This window comes from Trichosurus vulpecula, chromosome 8, assembly GCF_011100635.1.
Source record: "Trichosurus vulpecula isolate mTriVul1 chromosome 8, mTriVul1.pri, whole genome shotgun sequence".
Taxonomy (NCBI): domain Eukaryota; kingdom Metazoa; phylum Chordata; class Mammalia; order Diprotodontia; family Phalangeridae; genus Trichosurus; species Trichosurus vulpecula.
In genome coordinates this window covers 206898511-206921070 of record NC_050580.1, presented here as the reverse complement: position 1 = coordinate 206921070, position 22560 = coordinate 206898511, and the positions used below count along the sequence as shown (strand labels likewise).

Genomic DNA, 22560 nt, shown 5'->3' with positions numbered 1-22560 from the left:
TTCTCTGAGACCTACTCCATGTTTGCTGGGGTCCCAGTCCGTGCCAGCGTAGCCCATGTTAGACTGTACTCCTCTCTTAGATTGGCACAACATACATTTTCTATCAACCTTCCAGGTTGTCTTGGGCTGGAAATTTGTTTCGCTCTGCCATTCTGTGGGTTCTGCTGCTCTAGAATTTGTTTAGTCGTTTTTCACAAGCATTTGGAGGAGAGCTCAAGCAAGTCCCTGCTTTTGCTCTGCCATCTTGGCTCCACCCTAGAACAGTTATGTAAATGTGTTATGTGTAAATATGTGTTATGTAAATGTTATTACTGCCATATTTTTAATTGGTACAATTGGAGGAGATGTTTTACTATTATGTTCATAACAATTACCTTCTTGTATATTAACAATTTTAACAAGTTTAACAATTAACAAGTGCTGACTGTGCAAAACACTATACCAAGGGCTTGAGGAAAATACCAAGATTAGTTAAGCTACAATCCTTGCCCTTTGAATGTGATTATTGCATTACACAGTATTTTATCATTAGTTCAGTTGAGTTATAAAAGAAAATGTTTTGTGAATTTGATAGATAAGGTTATTATCAGTGTGTGGAAGCTAAGGAGAAAGGGAAAAAAGGGGAAAGATTAAGCAGAGATTAATAAAGAAGGTGAGATTTTGTTTGGGTATGCATTGAGGTGACTTTAAATAGAATTTTTATTCAGCAAGCAAAGACCGTGAAGTAGAGTGTTCCAGATATAATGAATTGTGTGAGCAGAGATGAGGAGGCATAAAAGCTCAGTCATTATGTTTCTAGGGAGCTGGAAGTAGTCTACTTTGTCTGGAGTACAATGTTTGTTGTGGGGGAAGGGGTAATATAAGTATGAAAATGTAAGATGGTGCCTGATTGTGGCGTGCCTTAAATGCCACAGGGGTTTGAAACTCAGTTAAATAGCCATTTAATTTTTTTTTAATTTGGTAAATTATTAAATTATATTTTATTCTCACCATATACCCTTTAAATACCCCATTTTGTGTTGTTTTGACTTTTAAGTCATTCTTAAAATATTTACCCTATCTTTTCATTCATAAATATTAACATACGCTCCTTTTTAATGCCATCTCTGATTCTTCTTCCCTTCTCTATTTAACCTGTCCAAAATAGCCCAGCCCTCCCTAAACATGCACTGTATGGCTTGGTTAAGATCAGCAAATTATGTATTTAAAAACCTTTGAAGTATAGCAGTATGTTGGCTGGCCCTTACCGGAATGTCTTTCTTTCTTCCAGCTCCTGACATTAAGAGGTGCTGTGCTAGAAGATGCCATCCCTTCAACTGCAAAGCATTGCACAGCTCGAGGACTGCCCTTGAAGGAAGTGCTTGAGCATGTGATTCCTGAGCTCAATGTTCAGTGTCTGAGGTTGGCCTTTAACACCCCCAAAGTCACAGAACAACTCATGAAACTAGATGAGCAAGGGGTAAGTGAAATTCTGGAAGATAATGTTTAATTTTAATTTAAGATTAGTAGAAATCATTTATTGTTATTAATATGTTTAAGGTATATCATTCCTTCTAGGAAAGAGGGAAGGGACTGGTAAATATAACAAGGTAAACAAAGTTGTTATCCTGACCTCAGGGATTAATTGAACATGAAGAAGGCAATTGGGTTTGGGTGCTTCTAGGCCAATTGCTAGGAATTATATCGACTATCCACATATCAAGGCAAGCCTAGAAGCTGATTAGAACTTGAAGTAAATACAAAGACTTTCAAGTTAGGCCCAGTCTTAAACTTTGGCTTGTGAGAATCATTAAAACTGGAATTAGAGGTCATCCAGATGTTGTATTGTCAGTTCTACCTTTTTGTGTTACTTTCTTTTTTATTTTACTCCTAGATACTGTTAATGTCCCTTGTAAGCAACTTGACCTGCTTTTGTTTTTGTTTCTCTTTAGGTAAACATAAAGGGAAGGAGTGCTTATTTGGTGGGAATAATGCTAGATCAGAAATCAAAAGGATCTCAGTTTGCCTTTCTTTTTTATATTAAAACTTAAAAACACAATAAGAAAAGAAAAAAAAACACTGTCATGCACAGCAGAACATAAGAGAGGATTCAAAAAATATAGCAAATTTCTATTTCAAGAAAGAGTATTTAATAAATACTCTGCACTGTCTATCTTTGCTTCCTTATAAGTTTTCTTTTGTTCTCTGTTATGTACTTTTTACTTTGTTGTTTTTTCACCCTCCCCCCCTCCCTTCAAAGGTTACAATAAGTGCAGATATATTCATTCATTCATTCATTCATTCATTCATTCATTCATTCATGTATTTACTCACACAAAAATATATAGATACACACACCCATCCCTAATTGGTTCTGGTGTTCCTTGTCGGTAGAGGTTCCTTCAATCTCCCCTGGTTCAGATGCCCAACCCCCCTTACTGTCTAAGAGGTAAAAGTTCCTGTAACTGGGCCTGAGGCTGCTCCAAAACCCAGCTAACCCGAGGGCTCACAGCTTACTATTTAAGCGGACCTAGCCTGGAGGTGTTTACTCTTCACAGGGACTAAACCTTGACCTGGGATTTTTCTTCAGGTCTTCTCCTGTTGTCCCTGGAAGACCACTGTTCTGTCCCAACTCTTGTTTATTTTTAATAGCTCTATATTCACTTTGAGATGCTATTTTATTTCTTTTGTGGGGGAAATCTGGAGAGCTTTGAATTTTTTTTACCTATCCCGCCATCTTCTCAGAATCCTCTTCTTTACTTTCTACTATGTGACTTTGGCTAGATACGTAAGCCCCTCTCAAGCTCTTTCTTCATCCTCATCTGTAAAGTGAAGGGGGAAGAGTAGATCATCTCTGAGGACCCTTCCAGTTATAAGTCCTGGGATCCTCTGCTTTGAATTTCCGGTTCTTGGGGCTCAGTCTTCTGAGAGAGTGAGGAAAACATCAGATAGCACAGTATGGGATTTGGCTGTGAGCACCATGCTCCTTCTGCTAGGGATACTTATTTTATGAGAATCCCCGCTGCTCCAAGGCACTCTGATGCCTATTAGAACTTAGAGAATTATTTTGAGCCAAAACATTTTGTTGCAGACAGCATTGAAAGTTACTGTGAACAAAATTCTCTTAGATTGGTGGGTGCTTAATAAATGCTTGTTGATTGTTTGAGTCATAGATGCACAACTGTTCATTTTCTTTCCAGTTTACTCTATGTGCATTCCTAACAAGATCAGCTCCTCTGTGCCACAAAGTTGATAAAATTTCTTCAGCTATGCGGAACCTTGCTGATGGCCCAGGATAAAGCCAACCAGTATATGTTTAGCTACCTCCCTTTCTGTTATTATATCTCCTGGCTGATACATTTTATACTGCTTTGTGCATGTATTCATCGTTCCCACTATGTTGCATGCTATCTACACCTGCCATGTATCTTTCCATTGTGCTTTGGTTGACCTATAATTTTGATTTCTTAGAGACTGTTCACCACCCAAATGTCATTACTGAAAAAATATGGCGTTTTCTTTTCAGGAGAAGCTTGAGGTCATCTTAAGTGCTGCACTATTTTTCCTAAACATAATCGACCCCATTTTTTTTCTCCTGCTCAGTTGAGAGCCCAGTTCATTGCCTATTTTCGTCATCTGTCCAAGATATATGTACTGATAGATCAGCTTAATGTGCTGTGAGTCCCTTAGCATATTGTGGTCCAGACAGTGGGTAGTCTTTTTCTTCTTGTTTTCTCCAATTGTTAGGCCAGACTCTTGAGAGATTTAGGGTCTCATTTAGTAGGCCCTGCAGTGATTCCTGGCTTAATAAAGGCAGCACAGTGCGGTCCACTAAGGGGAACTTTTTCAGAACCTTATTGCCATCAATAAGGCACTGCTGTTCCATTTGGACTCTTGCTTCTTATGTTCTTATGATAGTGGCAAACATGCGACATATATACATTTGTCTGTTTTATGCCTAATAGCCTAAGCCACATCAAACAAAGCTATTTCTTTTGTCGATCAGATTACTTACCAAGTAATCTTGTATAAACACCATATGCATAGAAGACATTGTAGGGAGAGACATTAAAGCAACATTTTGCCCTGTTGGATCTGATTTTTTTTAATAGTCAACAAACAATAAGCATCTTTTATCTCTGCAGCTTCTAGTCAATTATGTGATGGTAGATTTGAAAATATAATTTGTAAAAGCTTGACTCTCCTTTCCCTCATTTTCATCAATGATGCTCTTGACTTTTTTTTTGGAGGGGGGAAGGCAGGGCAATTGGGGTTACGTGACTTGCCCAGGGTCACAACAGCTAGTAAGTGTGTCAAGTGTCTGAGGCCAGATTTGAACTCAGGTCCTCCTGACTCCAGGGCCGGTGCTCTACTCACTGCACCACCTAGCTGCCCCCAGTGATGCTCTTGACAGATTCTTCACATAGCAGTGTACATTTACTACCTTCATGGCCTTGGGCTAGTCACTTAACATTCCTGGGCCTCAGTTTCCTTATCTGTAAGAAAAGGTGACTAAACTAGTTAGTGTCTGATGCCCTTTCCAGCTCTAGATCTACCGTCTGCAGTGCTTGTAGAGGTGAGAAAGTAGACGTATGGACCTCTATTAGCAGCTTCAATTTTTTTCTAATGATTTGTGGTTTTTTTCTCTCTCTCAAATGTCTTAAGAATCTAAATCCCTTAATGCCCTCAAAACCGTGTTACCTGTGTCATGGGTTTCCACTGGTTGTACTTAAACTTATATCTAGATGCTTTTCTTTTTTCTTTAGTACCATTTTCATTTTCTTATGCAACACATTAGAGACTAAAATATTAGAGTACAGATGTGATAGTGCCACCATTATAAATGAGAAGTTTGGACGGCTCAACCATTTTTTTGGTCTGTTTGTCATTCCCCCTTTCAATTTTCAGTCTCAAATGTTTCTGGGATAATAAGGATCCATTGGGTCTTTGAACAAGCTCTTTTGGTAAAATTACTTTTTTACTTAAACGTTTTTGTTGTTTCATAACGTGTTGCTGCTCATGATCTTCCAACATCCTTCTCCATGAAATACTACAAATGAGATTGTATTCCAAGCCCTCACCAAGATAATGAGTGCTTGGTGGTTGAAGTTGTTTTTAGGCATTTTTGGCCTTTTTATTTTGATGAATGCTTTACATTAATTAAACTAATGTAAGTAATGGTGATAATTCATGTCAGTTTCTTTTCTTTTAACTATTTTACATTTTTCTGTGATGTTTGGTAGTTTTCATGTCTAGCGCCTTCTTACTCAGAAAGAATTCGTGATATTCCAGTTATGAGATTTCTATGTAGTGTACGATCCTTTGACCTCTTCTCTTTCTTAATCCAGTCATGAATTCCAACCACATTTTCTCCATCTTCCTATATGTTTATCTTTGCAAAGGAGTCATTTAGTAAGTGTGTGTATGTGTGTGTATACCTACATATATCTAAATGTAATTTTGAAAGTGTTAAGCAAGATTTCTTTAGAATTTTTTAGCTTTGTATCCTATGCAACGGTTCTTTCCATATGAGCTGAAATTATATTCATGATGGTCCTTTTTCAAATACTCAACAATTAACACTATTTTAGTTAAGGTAATATAGGTAGTTTAGACACTTTGTGACCTCTGCCCCCTTTCCTGTTACTCTTACCATCTAGTGTAGAAGTAGAAAGAAGACATGTAGCACTAACGATTTTTCGCCTTTCTCTTTGTTTCAGAGGTTACCATGGCCAAAGAGTTTACCGCGTAGCAGTAGGGTTGGTCTTCTTAGCTTGGTGAACTTTTCTGTACTTAGCTAGGCAAGACCTCAGAAAGTAGATGCAGTCTAACGCAGGGACTGCACTTAGAGCCATTCCAGCATAGGGGTTGAGGATGGGGGCATTTGTTAGACATTGTATTCTTCTGGCATAGCCTTCTAAAATCCAGTCATCTGCATACCAGAGCAAGGCTTTGGAATGCTGCATTTATGGAAAATAGGTAAATTAGAATTGATAAATAATGCCAAAGCCTAATATAAGCCAGTAATTTCATCTAGCATGATAGGTTTTCATTGGAATGGAAGAATTTTTTTTTCACTTGTAAGTTTTCTGTGGTAGAAGAAATATCCTGCGTTTGTTTGTTACTTGGTTACATAAAAGCTCATCCAAATTTAATTGCATAATCAGTAGGGAATTTATCTTATATAATATTTTCTCTTTTCCAGTTTAAAAACATCAAAAAATCCAGTTTTAAAAAATTAATCCTTTACATCAATCCTTTACCTACCTCCTTTGGCAGTTCTTATTTTTAAATCGATTTATGGTGATCCTGGCTTTATTGTGGGTAGTGCATAAAGGAGTAGCAGCATTTTTTAAAAACTCAAATGTTGATGCTTTTTTTAAAAAAAGGGAGGGGGTAAATCTGTCCATTATCAAATATCATTTTGTGAACAATTGGATACTTGGATGTACTAATCCAGTTTCTTTTATGTATAATCATATTAAATATAATGTCACAATTAAATATAAAATCAAAAGACAATACTTGGAACATAGCAAGTGCTTAATAAATGTTTGCTGAAATATTATTAGACAACATGAAAACAACCCAAATTTTTAGTAAAACCTTTCAATATGAGTCAGCAATATAAAATGGGAGTCCAAAAATTAGTGTGCTCTTAGACTTCACTATTAGAAGCATTATGTCCAGAATCACAAAGAGTATAAAACCACTCTAATTTTGTCATTGTTCAGTTATTTAGTCCTGTCTGACTCTTCATGACTCTATTTGGAATTTTCTTGGCAAAGATCCTGTAATGGTTTGCCATTTCCTTCTCCAGCTCATTTTGCAGATAAGGAAATTGAGATAAATGGAGTTAAATGATTTGCCCAGGGTCACACAGCTAGTAAGTGTCTGAGGGCAGATTTGAACTTAGGAAGATGAGTCTTCCTGACTCTAGGCTCAGTACTCTATCTACTGTGTCATCTAGCTGCCCACCTGCTCTGCTTAGAACAATACAACTTAATAAGTGTTCATTAAGTTCTTTCTCCACTCAAGGAACTGTGCTACCTATATGGGATGCAAAAACAAAATCAGAATAGTCCCTGCCTTCAAGGAATTTATATTCTATGGAATGAGTCTCAATTTTTCATCTCAAATATTATATTAAATTATAAGCACTACATGTAAGAATACATATTAAAAAAAACTGGAGCCCAGCCAAAGGAAGAGTGGCCAGGAAGTTATAGAGACTTGAAATCTTGCCATATGAAAATCATACACATGTTTAGATGGGGGGAAGAAGGTCCCTGGGAGGGCGTGTTTTATTGTTGTCTTCAAACTTTAGGGAGTTCCATTGGCCAAGTTCCATTTGCTCCTTATCATCATCATCACAGAATCAAATATAAAATCCTCTGTTTGGCATCCAACACCCTTCTAACCTGGCCCCCTCTTTTGGTTACAGTCCTCATCTTCACTCCTCTCCATTTTTCCTACCTCTTTGATCCAGTGACACTAGCCTCCTCACTATTTAATTTTCAACATCAGATGACAAGACAGTCACCAGCTGCATAGTTACAGAATGAAACAAGTCCTATGGCCTCCAAACTGTACCCCTGGCCCTCCTCTTCTACTAGTCTAGTCACTAATGAAACAGAAGGAAATCAGAATTCCCGAGCAGCAGTACACTGAACTGGATGACCTGAATCAGGGACCGGAAGGTTTAATGTTATGGGATAAACAAATGCTTTGAAAATTAATATAATGGAACAGCCTCAGGAAGTGATGTATAGAAGCACAGCCTGCACAAAATTGGGAAAGCTCATTTTTTAAAATGCTACAAACTCCTTTTTTTCCATTGTGCTTTTCCTCTGTTGTCTTCTACTCCCAGAGGTTAAATCAAGCCTATATGGACCAGTATTGCCTACCAGTAAGAAAGCTGCCAAAACATTTAGCAACATTTCCTTACTATCAAGTCAATATAAGGGTAGAGTTCAGTATAGATGGGAGAAAGAATTCCAGATGACAAATCTAAAGAATGTGCCATGCTAGAGCAGAATAGACTATAGAGATAGGGGTGTGTGTGTGTTTGTGTGTGTACGTACGTGTGTACACATATGTACGCTGAGAGGAAAGCAAGAACTGCCTTTTATTTTAAGGTTGATAATAGTTAGGGACTATATCTTTAAGGGGGTTGAAGCATCATGCTTAAGGTTTTGTGCATTCCCCCTGGTCTTTCCAATTGCTTGTTTTAGTTTTCTGAAATAGCCATGTTTCAGAGTGAAATGGAGAGCAGTTCTACTTCATTGGCTAAAAGGGACACAGTATGCCATGAATGCACCCTCTCTTGCCTGACATCCTCCATAATCTGGCTTCAACTTTTCCAACTTTGCTTCATATTATCTCTCTTTGAATGGGCTGCTTTCTGTTCCCCAATAGGGGATCATCATGGGTACTTCTTGAGTCCACGTTTTCACAGGGACACATTCCCTCCATGGTGGCCAAGTATCCTGAATTTACATAGCTGTGTATGTCATATCCCTTCAATAACACATGAGGGTAGGGACTATTTTTCATTTTGTCTTTACATCTCTACATTTCAACTCAGGGTCAAGGAGATTCTTAAAAAATACTTGTTGGATGCTTAAAATGCAACTTTTTCTTCACCTCTGCCCACTAAAATACTTCTTACCCTTTAAGTCTCAGTTAGAATAGTATTTCTTCCACAAAGCCAAAATAGGAAATTAGTTAAATCTATCTTTATTATGAAATATCCTCATATAGGCAGGGATGGTTTCCACCAAATGTCACTATACAGAAAAATTTATCAGAATATAAAATAATTTTTTTAATCTCTGAGGCCATAATTAAATAATAATGTACTTAGAGTATGAAAGTGAAACAATAGGAATTGCTTTACTAGGTTAGCCTTCACTAAGGACTTTCTTCGATGCCTCATTTGGCATGGAGGGGACTCTTTATTTTGGAATACTCTGCCAATGGAATTCAAGATCCAGAAGTTCCTATTAACTTTGAAAGCCTATAAATATTTTTTTAATTTATTTATTTATTTTTAGTTTACAACATTCAGTTCCACGAAGCTTTTGAGTTCCGAATTTTCTCCCCCTCTCTGCCTTACCCCCTTCCCAAGATGGCATGCAATCTGATATGGGCTTTACATATACATTCACATTAAGCATAATTTCACATTAGTCATGTTGCAAAGAAGAATTATAACCAATGGAATGAACCACGAGTAAAAAGAAACAAAACAAAACAAAAAAGAGAACAAATGGTATGCTTTGATCTGCATTCAGACTCTGTAATTCTCTAGATGTGGATAGCATTTTCCATCATGCACCTTTTGGAGTTGTCTTAGAACCTTGCATTGCTGAGAAGAGCCAAGCCTATCAAAGTTAGTCATCACACACTTTGGCTGTTACTGTGTACAATGGTCTCCTGGTTCTGATCCCCTCACTCAGCATCAGTTCATATAAGTCTTTCCAGGTTTTTCTGAAGTCCACCTGCTCATCATTTCTTATAGCACAATAGTATGCCATTACATTCATATACCACAACTTGTTTAGCCATTCTCCAATTGGTGGGCATCCTCTCAATTTCCAGTTCTTTGTCACCACAAAAAGAACTGCTATAAATATTTTTGTACATGTGGGTTCTTTTCCCATTTGTATGTTCTCTTTGGGATACAGCCCTAGAAGTGGTATTGCAGGTTCAAAGGGTATGCACATTTTTATAGCCCTTTGGGCTACAAAATTCCAATTTCCAAATTGGAAAACCTACAAATATTGATCCAGTGATGGTGTTTATGACCAAAGTATTACACATGAGGTTTTTGTTTTTTTTTGGCTACAACAACAAATGAAAACCATTTACTAAAGTGTGGAAGGTTATGCTTTGCATTAGTGGAGAGAGTAAAAGTTGAACTATACCAATATACCATTATATCAGATGATATCAGAGACTATTTCAGGTTTTAAGGCACAATGGCATAGTTCCATGCTCTTTTGAGGGCTTTGTTTCTAACAGTAACACATGGGGAACACATGATTGGTTTCTTTTATATTACCAACCAATAAAGGGTTAAGTGTATAGTCATATAATTTACCTTTACTTACAAATTATAGATCCTGTCATCTGTAGATTTGCCTAATTTTAATTTTGTATTTTTGACTTTTACTTCCTTTTGGAGTAATGTTATTTAAAATTTCAAAATCTTTTGAATTTTAAAATAATATTTCTCTTTTTTCCCCTAAATGTGCCTTTTTAAGATTCAACAGACACCCCTATTACACATAAAAACAATTTTAATCTTAATTTGATTTCAATACAGTGCTTTTAAACTATGCCTCAGATTTAAAAAAATATTTTATTTTTTCCCCAATTACACGTAAAAGCAATTTTTAACATTCATTTTAAAAAATTTTACATACCCCAGGTTTTTTTCTATTTGAGAAGAGTAACAAGTTGTCTTATGTTGCCTTTTCTTTCTTTTCTCTTTTTCTTTTCTTTTTTTTCCCTGAAGCAAACCTGTGATTCAGTTATAGGAAACTGAGTTGGTGGGGGCTGGGGAGGGGAGGGGCAGCGAGTGCAGGGAGAGAACTACATTCTCTTAGTATTCTATAATATATAGCCTTGGAGAACTTCCTGGGACCCCTGAGAGATTAATTGACTTGCCCAGGATCATATCTCCAGTACATGTCAAAAGCAAAACTTGATGCTGACTTTCTCCATTCACTGTCATGCTACCTTTTCATTATTTTGTTTCAAATATGCTTCCTTATAACTCATACATAGCATTTTTCTGGTAAGAGTCAATGCTGATTTCTTATTCTCTTTCCTGGAACATAATTGGCCCTTCGAAGCCCATTTGAATGTATCCTGTATGCTACAGTTGTGCTAGGCACCATGGTGAGCACGCATCCTTTATGTGTATATCTTTGGAGCTGCCGCAGCATTTGTAATTGGAGGGCTTGGATTTTAATCCTGCTAGCACTTTCATAATCTTACACAAATTACTGAAGGTTGATCTCAAGATTAAGCTTAACACTGTATGTGTTAAGAGATTTACTTTGAGAAATTCAGATATGATTCTTTTATTTTCCACTCAAAGAAGAAAATTTGGAAGAAGATGCCGTTATGAACCTGAATTTGGAATATTTCCTTTGGGTAATGCCAAAGACTGAAAAAAATGTATTCTTAAAAACAGCATTTTACAGATCTCTAAGTCAGATTTCTTCTGTTGCAATGTCCCCTTCTCCCTCAAATATATCTTCCATTTAAAGCAACTACAGTTTTTCTAGGTGCTCCTGCTCAGGATAAATTGCCTAATAGACACAGTTTTCCTCGTGACACTGAAATTGTTCAAGTCACCTTGTCACTTTCTTTGCAGGGTAATTCATCTAGAAGAATTAGTTAAGGGAGCTGTCATACATGTGAGGAGCACATCAACATGAAATAATGTCACTAAAATACTGGGATTTCTGTTTTATTTCAGTGTCACCACTTGTGTGTATATATTTTAAAAATTATGTGAAATAAAAAAATTTCTCTCAAAAATAACTTAAAAACAAATAGAAGGAAATTGGAGTTAGTCAACAGTCATCAAGCATTTATTAAGTACCTACTATGTGCCAGACACTGCTCTGGGAATTATTAAGGTTAACATGAACAGACCTGCCAATAGAATTCCAGTCCTATGGAAGTGTCAGCATTATTACATTGTTAGGCTCACCACAGCATGGAAAGGCTTTTCAGAAAGGATATAGCATTAATTCATTGGATGCGTCTTCCCTGCCTCTTTGTTGGCCCTTCTGGTGTACCATTCAGTCTGAGAGGGAAGCAGCCAACTTCTGCTTTTCTGGCTTTTGTATTTAGGGTACCAGGAAGCTATATTAGTGGTCAATCAGGTCTTGAGAATGCTTTCTGTACCTTTTAAGGAAAAATGAACCGAACCTGCGTAGGATAGGGCTCTATGGAGAAGTAGCCCATTTCCTATGGTTGAGACATAGGAAATACTGTTTTTGTCATAAATAGTGTTCTACATACGTGTTATTCCATCTCCCATTTTTGTGTGTCTGTACATCTGCTCTCCCCCATTACCACATGGAACTTCTAGCTAATTTCAAGGCTCAGCTCAGGTACCACCTCTTTCAAGAAGCCTTTTCCTGATTTCTCCCTGACAGTTCTTCCACCCAGCCCAGATTACTGTATATTTATTTTGTTTGTGTCCTGCATGTAGTTTTAGAGAAACTTGTTCTATTCCCTGTAGTCTGATAGAAACTTCTTCAGAGCAAGAATTGTAATATTTTTGTATTTATAGCCTTCTAGTACATAGTGGGTGTGTGGCAATTGATTGAATGATAATCCTCAGATCTGATTGAATAAAGTTTTGTGGTTTTGTACATCAGGAAAATTTTATGATAAACACAGCAAAATTATTGCTGTTGCAAGTCAGTTGCATGACTGAACATATCAGCTACTGAAAATCATAAAGCCTGCCTGTTCCCATTTCATTTTTTTATTAAAGATATCCTTGGTATGTGTGTCAATCATTCACATAAAAATTGATAGAATTTTACTCATTTTTGTAAGATTTTGAGTTCAGATTTTTCTCCCTCTCTTCCCTCACCCTTCCTCAAGACAAAAAGCAATCTGATATAGGTTATACATGTACATTGATAGAATTTTAAAAAGCAGATTTGTGGCTCTAGAATAAGTGAGGTCTCCTCTGTCATCTTTTTTTTTTGTAAATTAGTTATTTTTTCCTATCTTCCCCTCCTTTAGATATCTTGAAAAACATTCTTTTCATTCTTTTGAAACTGGATGACCTCTGTTCTGGAGGTCTGTATGGACTTGGTGTGATCTAGCTGGTCTTCCATCTTTAGTCTTAAACTAGGTTATGCCTTGTCCTGCTGGTCTTCTCCACTTTGCAAGAGCATGTATTTGCTGGCATAGGCAGGTTCAGAGCCTCTTTGGATGCCTTATTGTGGTGATTGCTTTACTTGGATCAAACGTCTGTAGGAAATGGTGATTTTTTTCTTTACTTTTATATATTTCCCTCCTTTTCCAGCATCAGTAGCTTATTTGGATGTGTTGTAATTGTACACTGTTGCTTTCTTGCCTTTATCCTTTTTTTTTTTCTAATTTTGTTTTATAACCTTGGTCCAATGAAATGATAACCCTACTATATAGACAACTAATTTGGAAAAGATCTCCCAAGCCAGTAACTACTTGAGTACGTACATCAGTAATAGTTACTTTCTGTTTAAGATATGAGCAATATTGATTTTGTTGTAATGGTCAGTGCTAGTCACATCCATTGCTTTCTGACTCTCTTCTTGAAGAAGGCATTCATATTTCCCAGTAGATAAGTGGTCAAGGGATCATCATGAACAATTTTCAGAAAAGATCTGCTAGATGTAAATGACCACATGAAAACACTCTCCAAACCACAAATCATATGAAAATCCCAGTGTAAACACATGAGGTTTCACTCCCATGAAGCTTAGCAAAGATGACAATTAATTTATAGATTTCATGTTAAATAAAATTGCCAGGGGTTGAAGTTAGGTACTTCATAGAATTGTACAAAAGGATGGAAAAGGGAATGGTACTTTCAGACCTCAAATTATATTATGGAATCATCAAAACTTTTTGCTGCTTATTAAAAAGTAGAAAAGTAGGTCGGTGAAACATACTAGATATGCAAAAATAAGAAGCAGTTGGACTTAACCTAGTATTCAATAAACTGATGAATATAAACTACTTGAGGAAGAGTTCTACATCTGAATTAATTTTCAAGCATTGGAAGACAGCCATTGTAAAGACACTGTTGGTGGTTGTTGTCCTTCATTCTCAGAGAGGACCAAAATGACATCACTATCACAGAGTCAAGTTACAGTGTGTCTCACTGTGGCTGATCAGACCAATAGAAGCTCAAAAGGCTCTACTACAGGTCCAGTACAAATAGTCCATACAAACATTTGGGGTGGATTCTCTTAATTTGAGAATCTCATGTTTCTTTTGAGCTACTTCAGTTCTGCTTTGCTCAGAGAGCACAGCACCTTCTCTGATGTGGGAACACCATGCTGAGCAGTCCTGTGCCAGTATCTCCCATGTCACACAAGTAATTCCATAGTTCTTAAGAGAAACCCTGAGAGTATTCTTTTACCACTTTTTCTGACCATCATGTTGAGCCCTTGCCCTGTGTGAGTTCTCCATAAAATAGGAAAGCTGTGCAGCTGGAACAGGTTTTGCAATCAGAACTAACTTAGTCAACAAGCTTGTATGCCTAGCAAAAGGAGTGAACAACAGACTCATGACAATGTGATTGCCACTTGCAAACACATGAAAATAGAAAATGGAGTGCCATTTTTGTGAGGAAGTTTCAGCCAGTTTGGCAAAATCACAGAGTTTAGGAGTAAGGCATAAAGTACAGAGAGCCTGGAAAGACAGGTTAGGTCTAGGTTGTGAAAAACTTCTTAAAAGTCACATTGAAGAGTTTATATTTCATCCTAGAGGCAATAGAAGCCACTGAATTTTATAGAGCAAGGGACTGACATGCTCATATGTGTGCTTAAGGAAAATACCTTTGGGAGCAGTATGGGAAATGGGCTGAAGTGGGGAGACGAGGCAGGGAGATCAATTAGGAGGCTATTGTAATAATATAGATGAGAGGTAATGAGACCTAGAACTCAGGTGGTAACATGTAAAAGGAGAAAAGGGATCAGATTTAGGAGATGTTATGGAAGTAGAAACAGCAATATTTGGCAGCCAGTGTCTGTAGTGAGGGAGGGTAAGGGGTCAAGTGTAATGCCAAAGTTACAAACCTGGGAGACTGGAAAAAACAGTAGAGCTTTTGACACTACTAGAAGTTTGGAAGAGGAGAGGATTTGGGGAAAAAAGATAAAGAAGTCTGTTTTGGATGTGTAGGATTTGAGATGTCTATGGGACCCTAATTTGAAATGTCTAATATGCAGCTAGTGATGTGGGACAAGATCTCCTGGGGAGACTGGTGCATGATATAAAAATCTGAAAATAAGCTCTATAGAGTTATAATGAGATCACCAAAAGACAGTGTATAGAAAGAGAAGAGAAGAGGGCCCAGAAGAGAGCCTTATGGGAGACCCACAGTCAGTAGGCATGATATAGATGATAAACCAGGAAAGAAGATTGAGGAAGAGGGGTTAATTGGGTTGGATGAGAACCAGAAGATTAGTGTCACAAAAACACAGAAAGAAGAAAATATCTGGGAGGAGAGAAGGTGGACAGCAGTGCCAAATTCAGTCAATAAATCAAGGAGAATGAGAACTGAGCAAAAGACCTTCAGATTTGGCAAGTCAGTCCTTTGATAACTTTGGAGAGATCAATTTCATTTCAATGTTAAGGTCAGAAGCCAGATTTCGGAGGGTTGAGGGGGAGTGAGCCAATGTGTGAGGACAGCTTTTTCTAGGATTTTGGCTGAATTGATATCTAAGAGGATAATAAGGTCTAATGAAGGGTGTATTCTAAGGAAGAGGAAAGACTTGAGCGTGATTGAAGGCAATATAGAAAGTACCAGCATATAGAAAGAGGTTGAAAAGTTAAAGGGAGAGGAGATAATTGGAGCTGGAGTTTGCTGGAGACTATAGGAGGAGATGAGATGAAGAGTACAAGTAGAGGCTTGACCTTGTTAAAGAGAGAGGGAGCTTCACTGCCAGAAATTGGGGGGAAAGAGCAGAGTGGAGGAGTGATATCAGGGAGTTTTTAGATAAAGAGAAGGAAGATGAGAGATCTCAATAAAGTAGAAGGCCAAGTCTTCAGAGAGAAAAGAGAGGAAGGAGGTGCAGGAGGCTTGAGAGAAGAAAATCTAATGTGGGAAGTGAGATGGGGAATCAGTTAGGGAGGAATAAAAGGGTTGTCTCCAAAGTATAGAAGGAATTAACAAAAATGTATATTCCTCAGTGGATAAGTGGTTAAAGGATATGAATAAACAGTTCTAAAAAAGATTGTAAATTGAAATTATTAACAACCACATGAAAGATTGCTGCAAGTCCTCAATAAGGGAAATACAAATCAAAACAGCTTTGAAATTTCACCTCATTTCAAACAGATTGGCAAAATTACAAAAGATGGAAATAATATTACAGGTGCTATGGGAAGATATGAACCCTGATATATTCTGGGTAGAGCTGTGAATAGGTTCTGTGATTTTGGAAAGTAATTAGAATTACTCTTTACCTCCCCCCCCCCCATGACTAATGTCCACATCAAATGATCCAGAGACCCTTCTTCTAGTCATATATATCGAGAAGTCAGAAATAGGAAGGTCCCATATATATCACAATAGTAATTTCAGTGCATCTTTCAGCTGCAAACAACTAGAAATTGGTGGTTATCCATCAGTTGGATGGTGGTTAAACAAATTGTGGTAGTGAATTTAACAGAAAATTATTGTGCCTTAAATAACAATTAATTTGAAGAATGCAGAGAAACCTGGGAAGACAGATGAAATAAAAAGGACAATAAAACAAAGCCAGACACTAGATAGTTACGTTGACCAGTCTTGACCCCAGAGAAGAGTTGAGAAAATATGTCATACCCTCTTCAGAAGTGGGGGACTGTGGCTGTTGAATATTGTATATGTTGTCAGAAAAGGTTGTTTTGTTGGTTTTTCAGAACTGTTTTTTTTTTCTTTTTAAATCTTTGTTACAAAGGAAGATTTAGAGCTGGGTATGGGAAGGAGGAGTTATTTTTGGAAATGAACAATGTAAAAACAAAAGACTTTAATAAAAAGTAGCACAGGTTACAAATAGATACTTAAATTTTTTAAAATGCTTGTTCTTTGACAAATAATTATTTTATTTTAAAACTTCATCTGGCCTTTGGGGGAAATAGAACTCAATCATTTGTGCTGATATTAAGCAGCATATTGGTGCCCCAACAATTTCATTATTGAATACATGGGAAAGTGAATCTTTTCCTGTTTGGAAAGTGGTAAGGAGATGGTGAAATTGTTAGGAATAAATATTTTCTTTCATTTCAAGGTTCCTTTTTGCAAAATGGGCTTTACTTTTGAAAATTTACCACCTTCCCCCTTCTACCCAAAATCCTTGTGTTGAAAAGACAAACACACACATACCCCTTCTGTTATAAAGCTGCTTTGTGTAACTGTTCTTTGTTGATGCTTGCTTGTAAACCATTAGCTAAAGTGCCACCATCTATTCTAGTGATGCATACTTTTGACATCCGGACAGTTTTAATTTACTTTTCTAGTCATTTCTATAATACATGAAGACAACCACTGCTATATTTGAAATTCACAGCCCTAATAAATAAGGCTTTTACTACCTTTATTGGGTGCAAAAATTGAAAAACAGTGTGGAAGTACTCAGAAAAAAAAAGACTTTTATCAGCTATTTATTTCTAAGCCTTTTTCCCTAAGGAACTGGTTAAGTAAAAATAGCAAATGGAATAGAATGGGCTCTGTATTTATTCAAATGCTTGGTACTGCCTGTTTTCACAGCTAAGCTATCAGCTGAAAGTGGGGATCATGTACTGTAAATCTGGACAGAGCACCGAAGAAGAGATGTACAACAACGAGTCAGCGGGCCCCGCTTTTGAAGAATTCCTCCAGCTCTTAGGAGAACGAGTTCGTCTCAAGGGATTCGAGAAGTATCGTGCTCAACTTGATACTAAAAGTAAGAGATAGTTTGATGTCATAAACATTAAGTGCATACTGTACATAAAGCATAACGCAAGCCCTTAAGGAGGAAGGAGACACAAATTTTAGATAATATATGGTACCCACCTTTCACTGATAATTCTATTATATAATATAAACAAAGCATATAAAAGAAGTATAAACAAAAATGTGAGATCCAGGGGTATTGAGAGAGACAGGTTGTTACTGTTGGTCCTTGGAAAAGGTTTACCAGAGGAAGTCAAATTTGAGATTGGTTTTACAATTTAAAATTTTCCCTTTAAATATTTAAAAGAAATTCAAAAGAGAAGTGAGACAGGGCTTTATGGGCATATGGAATGGTTTAGCAAAAGTATGGGAGCAGGAGAATGCAGATCAGTAGTACAGTTTTATTACAGTATATAATATGTGAAGGAAATAATATTAGTAATAGTAATAATACTAATAAAGTGTAGGGAGGCCCCAGATCATGGAGGACCTTGAGTGACAAATGAATTTGAATTTTACTCTCTAAGTAATAGAGAGCCATTAAATGGTATTGAATAGAGAAATTACTGGGCAAAATATACATAAAGGTTTCCTGTGGTTTTATAGTCTAAAACATACTTAAGCCCTCCCTTCTTTATGATTGATTTATATGTATTTTATTGTATAAACATTGATTGGATTTACCACTTAGACCAGGAAGTGCTAGGGGTCAGAAGGCCAAGTGCAAAATCAGTTAGAGAATGGAATTTCCTCAACTGAAAAAACCTGAGAGGTCATCTAGTTCAGCTCTTGTTTAAAAAACAAAATGTTAATATGCCTGTGGCTGTCAAAAGCAAGGTAGCAGGTTTTACTAAGTATGTAGTGGAGAGCTGCACATGGATCATCAGTAGAAGTGTACATAAAATGATGTAGTTGGTTGTGGGTGGTTGAATTTGTAACCTTTAATTTCTCAATTCTGGTGCTTGCCCATGTAATCTACTTTTATGTTATTTTTTCTGTTTACTTCTTTTTACTCAAGTTTATTCTTTAGGCTTTTCCTTCTAAAAATTGTCGTCAAAGAATTAGAGAATTTTAGAAGTGACCATCTAGTCTAACCTTATTCCACAAGAAAACCCCCCTATCACATGTCTGACAAATGGTCACCCAGCTTCTTCAGGAAAACCTCCATTGAGGGGAGCACTGTTGTCTTATTAGGTAGTACATTTGTGGACTTCTTAATTGTTAGGAAGTTTTTCCTGACATCGAGCCTAAATTTACTCTTTGGTCCACTTCACCCACTTTACTTTTCCCTTTAAGGACAAGCTGAACAAATCTAATCCCTCTTCCATAGGATAGCCCTTTTAATACTTCAAGAAAGCTACCATGCCTACCACACCCAAGCCTCATCTTCTCTAGGCTATACATCCTCAGTTCTTCCACTCTGTCCTCACAGAAAATGGATGCAATGCCCTTTGCCATCCTGGTTTCCCTCCTCTGGGTCTTTCTAGCTTTTCAATGTCTTTTGTAAACTGTGACTAAGTATGATTCTCCATACATGGTCTTACCAGGGCAGAGTACAGAGGGGCCATCACCTCTTTATTCCTTATTCCTCTCAATACATCCCAAGATCAAATTAGTGTTTTATCTCAGTAATACCAACTTTTGTGGATTTAAATAGTTAGTTTTTTTTCCTTCTCCATCATCTTTACTCTAAAGGCCTTTGGATGGAACTTTTAAGATCCTTCCAGATATCTTCTTACTAGCCTTGGTTTGGTGCATGCTCATCACTGTCCAACAGTCTGTCATCTCTGTAATTTAAACTGGATGAAAAATCCACCTCCCATTCTCATACACCATCTTCTCAAGTTGTTCGTTTCTCAGATCAATTTTCTGTTCTGCATCACTTGACTCCAGTGAGAAAACAACCTGTGCCCCTGTAGCCCTCAGTCTTTTGTCCATAACATTGTAATCGTTGGCAAAAAGTCTAGTTTTCTTCTACCAGTCTCATGCATGGCCGTGTTTGTCTCCAGACGCAAGTAGAAGCCATCGGTTGTTGTCCATTTCACCTCGGCTTCAATGGAAACAATTCTTGGAGTTGTATTTCTCCATTTGCCAAGTGGGTGTATTGATTCAAAAATGCAGGCAATAAGGTCGTTTTTCAACTGTGGCTGCTCTATAAAGCAAATGTTCTTGCCTAAAAAAGGAATGAATGAAGGTAAGTAAGTAGACATGGCATATTTACTGCTGTTGTCCTTCTTCTTCCAGTCATCTTTTCAGTTTAATTATAAAATATTCAAGCTAAAGGCCTTTGACCTGCCTTTCTTTGAATGGATCTTTGGAAGAGCCCATCTGCATTGCAGTCAAGAGTTATCTCACAAGCTTACTGTACAGGAAATTAAATAAGGACTTGAGTCATGAAAACAGAAAAGCATTCATAAACTCCACGGCAGGAAAGAATTTCCTGTTGCCATGGTTCTGTTGCCGATTTGCTAAACCACATGCAAGAGAGTCTATTAAAAAACATAAATAGCCTAACGTCTTCTTTATGACTGTAAGGTCTCATTTGTGCTTTATTTGTAGCTGATAAAGAATTAATAAATTCTTATATACCTAAAATATCTTTTTACCTATATAAGTTATAACGTTTGTCCTATCTTAATTACTGCCATATTTTCCTAGTTTTCCTCATTAGTACAAAATCATCACATATAATAGGAAAGCCTTTGAGCATGTTGAGAACTTTAAGAAAAGAGGAGTCTTAGTGCTTATTGTCTAAGTAACTAGTAAATTTGTGAAGTGGTACATATGTATCTGCATGCATACACATATAGTCATATAGCTAATTCCAATTATTTAATGTAATTGGAGAATTCAGTTGAATCCACTAAACGTTATTTTTCTGTGTTATGTGTTAGGTATATTTCAGGTGTTGGAATACGTAGACAATATTGAATTCATCCCAGTCCTCAAGGAGCTTACATTCTACTGTATCTATACAAAATGGAGGAAAGAGAGAGAGGTTTCAGTAAAGAGAATGCTAATAACTAAGAAAATTAGCAAATCAAGCTAGTAAAAATTATTTAAGTGTTTACTCTGACTTAGGCATTGTTTTATGCCCTGATACAAATATACATATGAGACATTCCTTCACTCTCAAAGAATTTACATTTTACTGGAAAGTGGTGACATACTTGAACTGTACTTTGAAGAAAAGCTATTGAGGAGGGAATTCATTTCAGACTTGGGGCATCGTTTGCGTTAAAGTGTAGTTGGAGTAAAATGTTATACTTAGAATAGAAAATTCATGCCCTTTCTCCCCCTCTCATGGAGGGAGGCAGTAGAAAAAAGACTGTAAAGGTAGATAGAAGGCTTATTGTGGAAGGCTGCAGCCTAAGGCTTCTATATTTTATCCTAGAAGCAATGGGGGACCACTGAAGATTTGTGAGGGGTGAGTGATATGTGTTTTTGTGATTAACAATTTATTACTAAATGACTTGGCACAGAGAATTTAGGCATGTATGGAAACCCAAAGACCAACCTCCCAGATATCCCTAGAGTCCAAGAATGCAGTCTCTGGATAGAGCCACACACACAGGGAATCTGTCATCAATATAATATGTTCTAAAATAATCAGAAGTTAACTGTTTGCTTTTAAATAATTCTATCTAGACTTCAAATAATTTCATTTCAATTTAAGAAAAGCTCATTTTCAAAAGGTTCTTTAAGAATTTGACTAAGCCTTTGAAAGTAAATTTTGTCAAGGAATCAGCTTCTCTGGATTTTCCCTTGGTCAATAAAGGAGTGCTTTGACAAAGTGTTTGCCATGATGACATGGAAATGAGCTCATTGATTTTGTGTTGCTTGGACAAAGTGCTCTTTCTTTTAATAAAATCACTTGTATATATGTAAGTTTAAAGATATCCATCTTCACTTAAAATTTGTTTTTTTGTAACAAAATGTGGTAACAATATTTGCATTCTGTAGCCTTAAGCATGTAAAATTTCTACTTGGTATATTAAAGAAAGAGTATTTAAAAATAGCTAGTGAGAAATCATTTCTCGTATCTCTTGTGATGGTTAATTTGTCAAACTCTTGTATCTGTTCATATTCAGTATTGACCTGCTTACTCTACATATGTTGGAAATTTCAAGTCATTCAAAATTTGTGAGAAATCCATATGACTTAAAATTACTGATAGGTGTTACCTAATAGAATACTATATACATACATACATATACATACACATATAGATATATATACATATGTGTATGTATACACATTTTTTGCAGTGTGATTTTTAAAAATTTTAGTTTTGTACAGTTTATTAAAATAAATGTAAATTATCTCAAATAGTCTGACAACTGCAGGGAAGGCTAGAAAGTAGTGATAAAATATAGCCTTTGACCAACGTTGTATACATACCACAATACGTTCTGAATGGATAAGCAACCTAACTATAAAAAGGGACATCAGTTTTTAAAAATAGATGGCAATTCCTTTCACAGTTATGGCTAGGGAGAGGATTCTTAATCAGAGAAAGGGATAAAGGATATCACAATAAAGTAAATGATTTGGACTATGTGAAAGTGGAAAGATTTTGCTCGAATAAACTAATGTAGCCAAGAGAGAATGGAAACTGTGGAATAGGGGAAAACATTTGCATCTCTGATAAAGATCATGATATAACAGAATTTCAGAGTTGAAAGGAACCTCACATAGTTATCTAGTCCAAACTTATATCCAAGGGGAATCTTCACTATAATATTCTTGGCAAGTGCTTATCTTTTCATTGCTTGAAGATCTCCAGTGGAGGGTAACTTACCACCTATTGAAGCAGCATGTTCTTCTTTGGGATAGCAAAAAATGTTAGGCAGCTTTTCCCTGGCATCAAGCCTAGATTTGCCTTTTTACAATTTCACAGGATCATAGATCAT

At 36.6% G+C, this 22560-nt stretch overlaps 1 protein-coding gene across 4 annotated transcripts in view; it reads left to right on the top strand.

Moving 5' to 3' along the window:
- The window catches only part of SIPA1L1 (signal induced proliferation associated 1 like 1), a 376548-nt gene that overhangs the window by 227465 nt on the left and 126523 nt on the right, over positions 1 to 22560 (top strand). For all 4 annotated transcript variants that reach the window (XM_036736951.1, XM_036736950.1, XM_036736949.1 and 1 more), the window contains exons 8-9: positions 1271 to 1459; positions 17483 to 17657. In XM_036736951.1, the coding sequence (XP_036592846.1) occupies positions 1271 to 1459; positions 17483 to 17657 (364 nt within the window). The remainder of the gene's footprint in view (positions 1 to 1270; positions 1460 to 17482; positions 17658 to 22560) is intronic.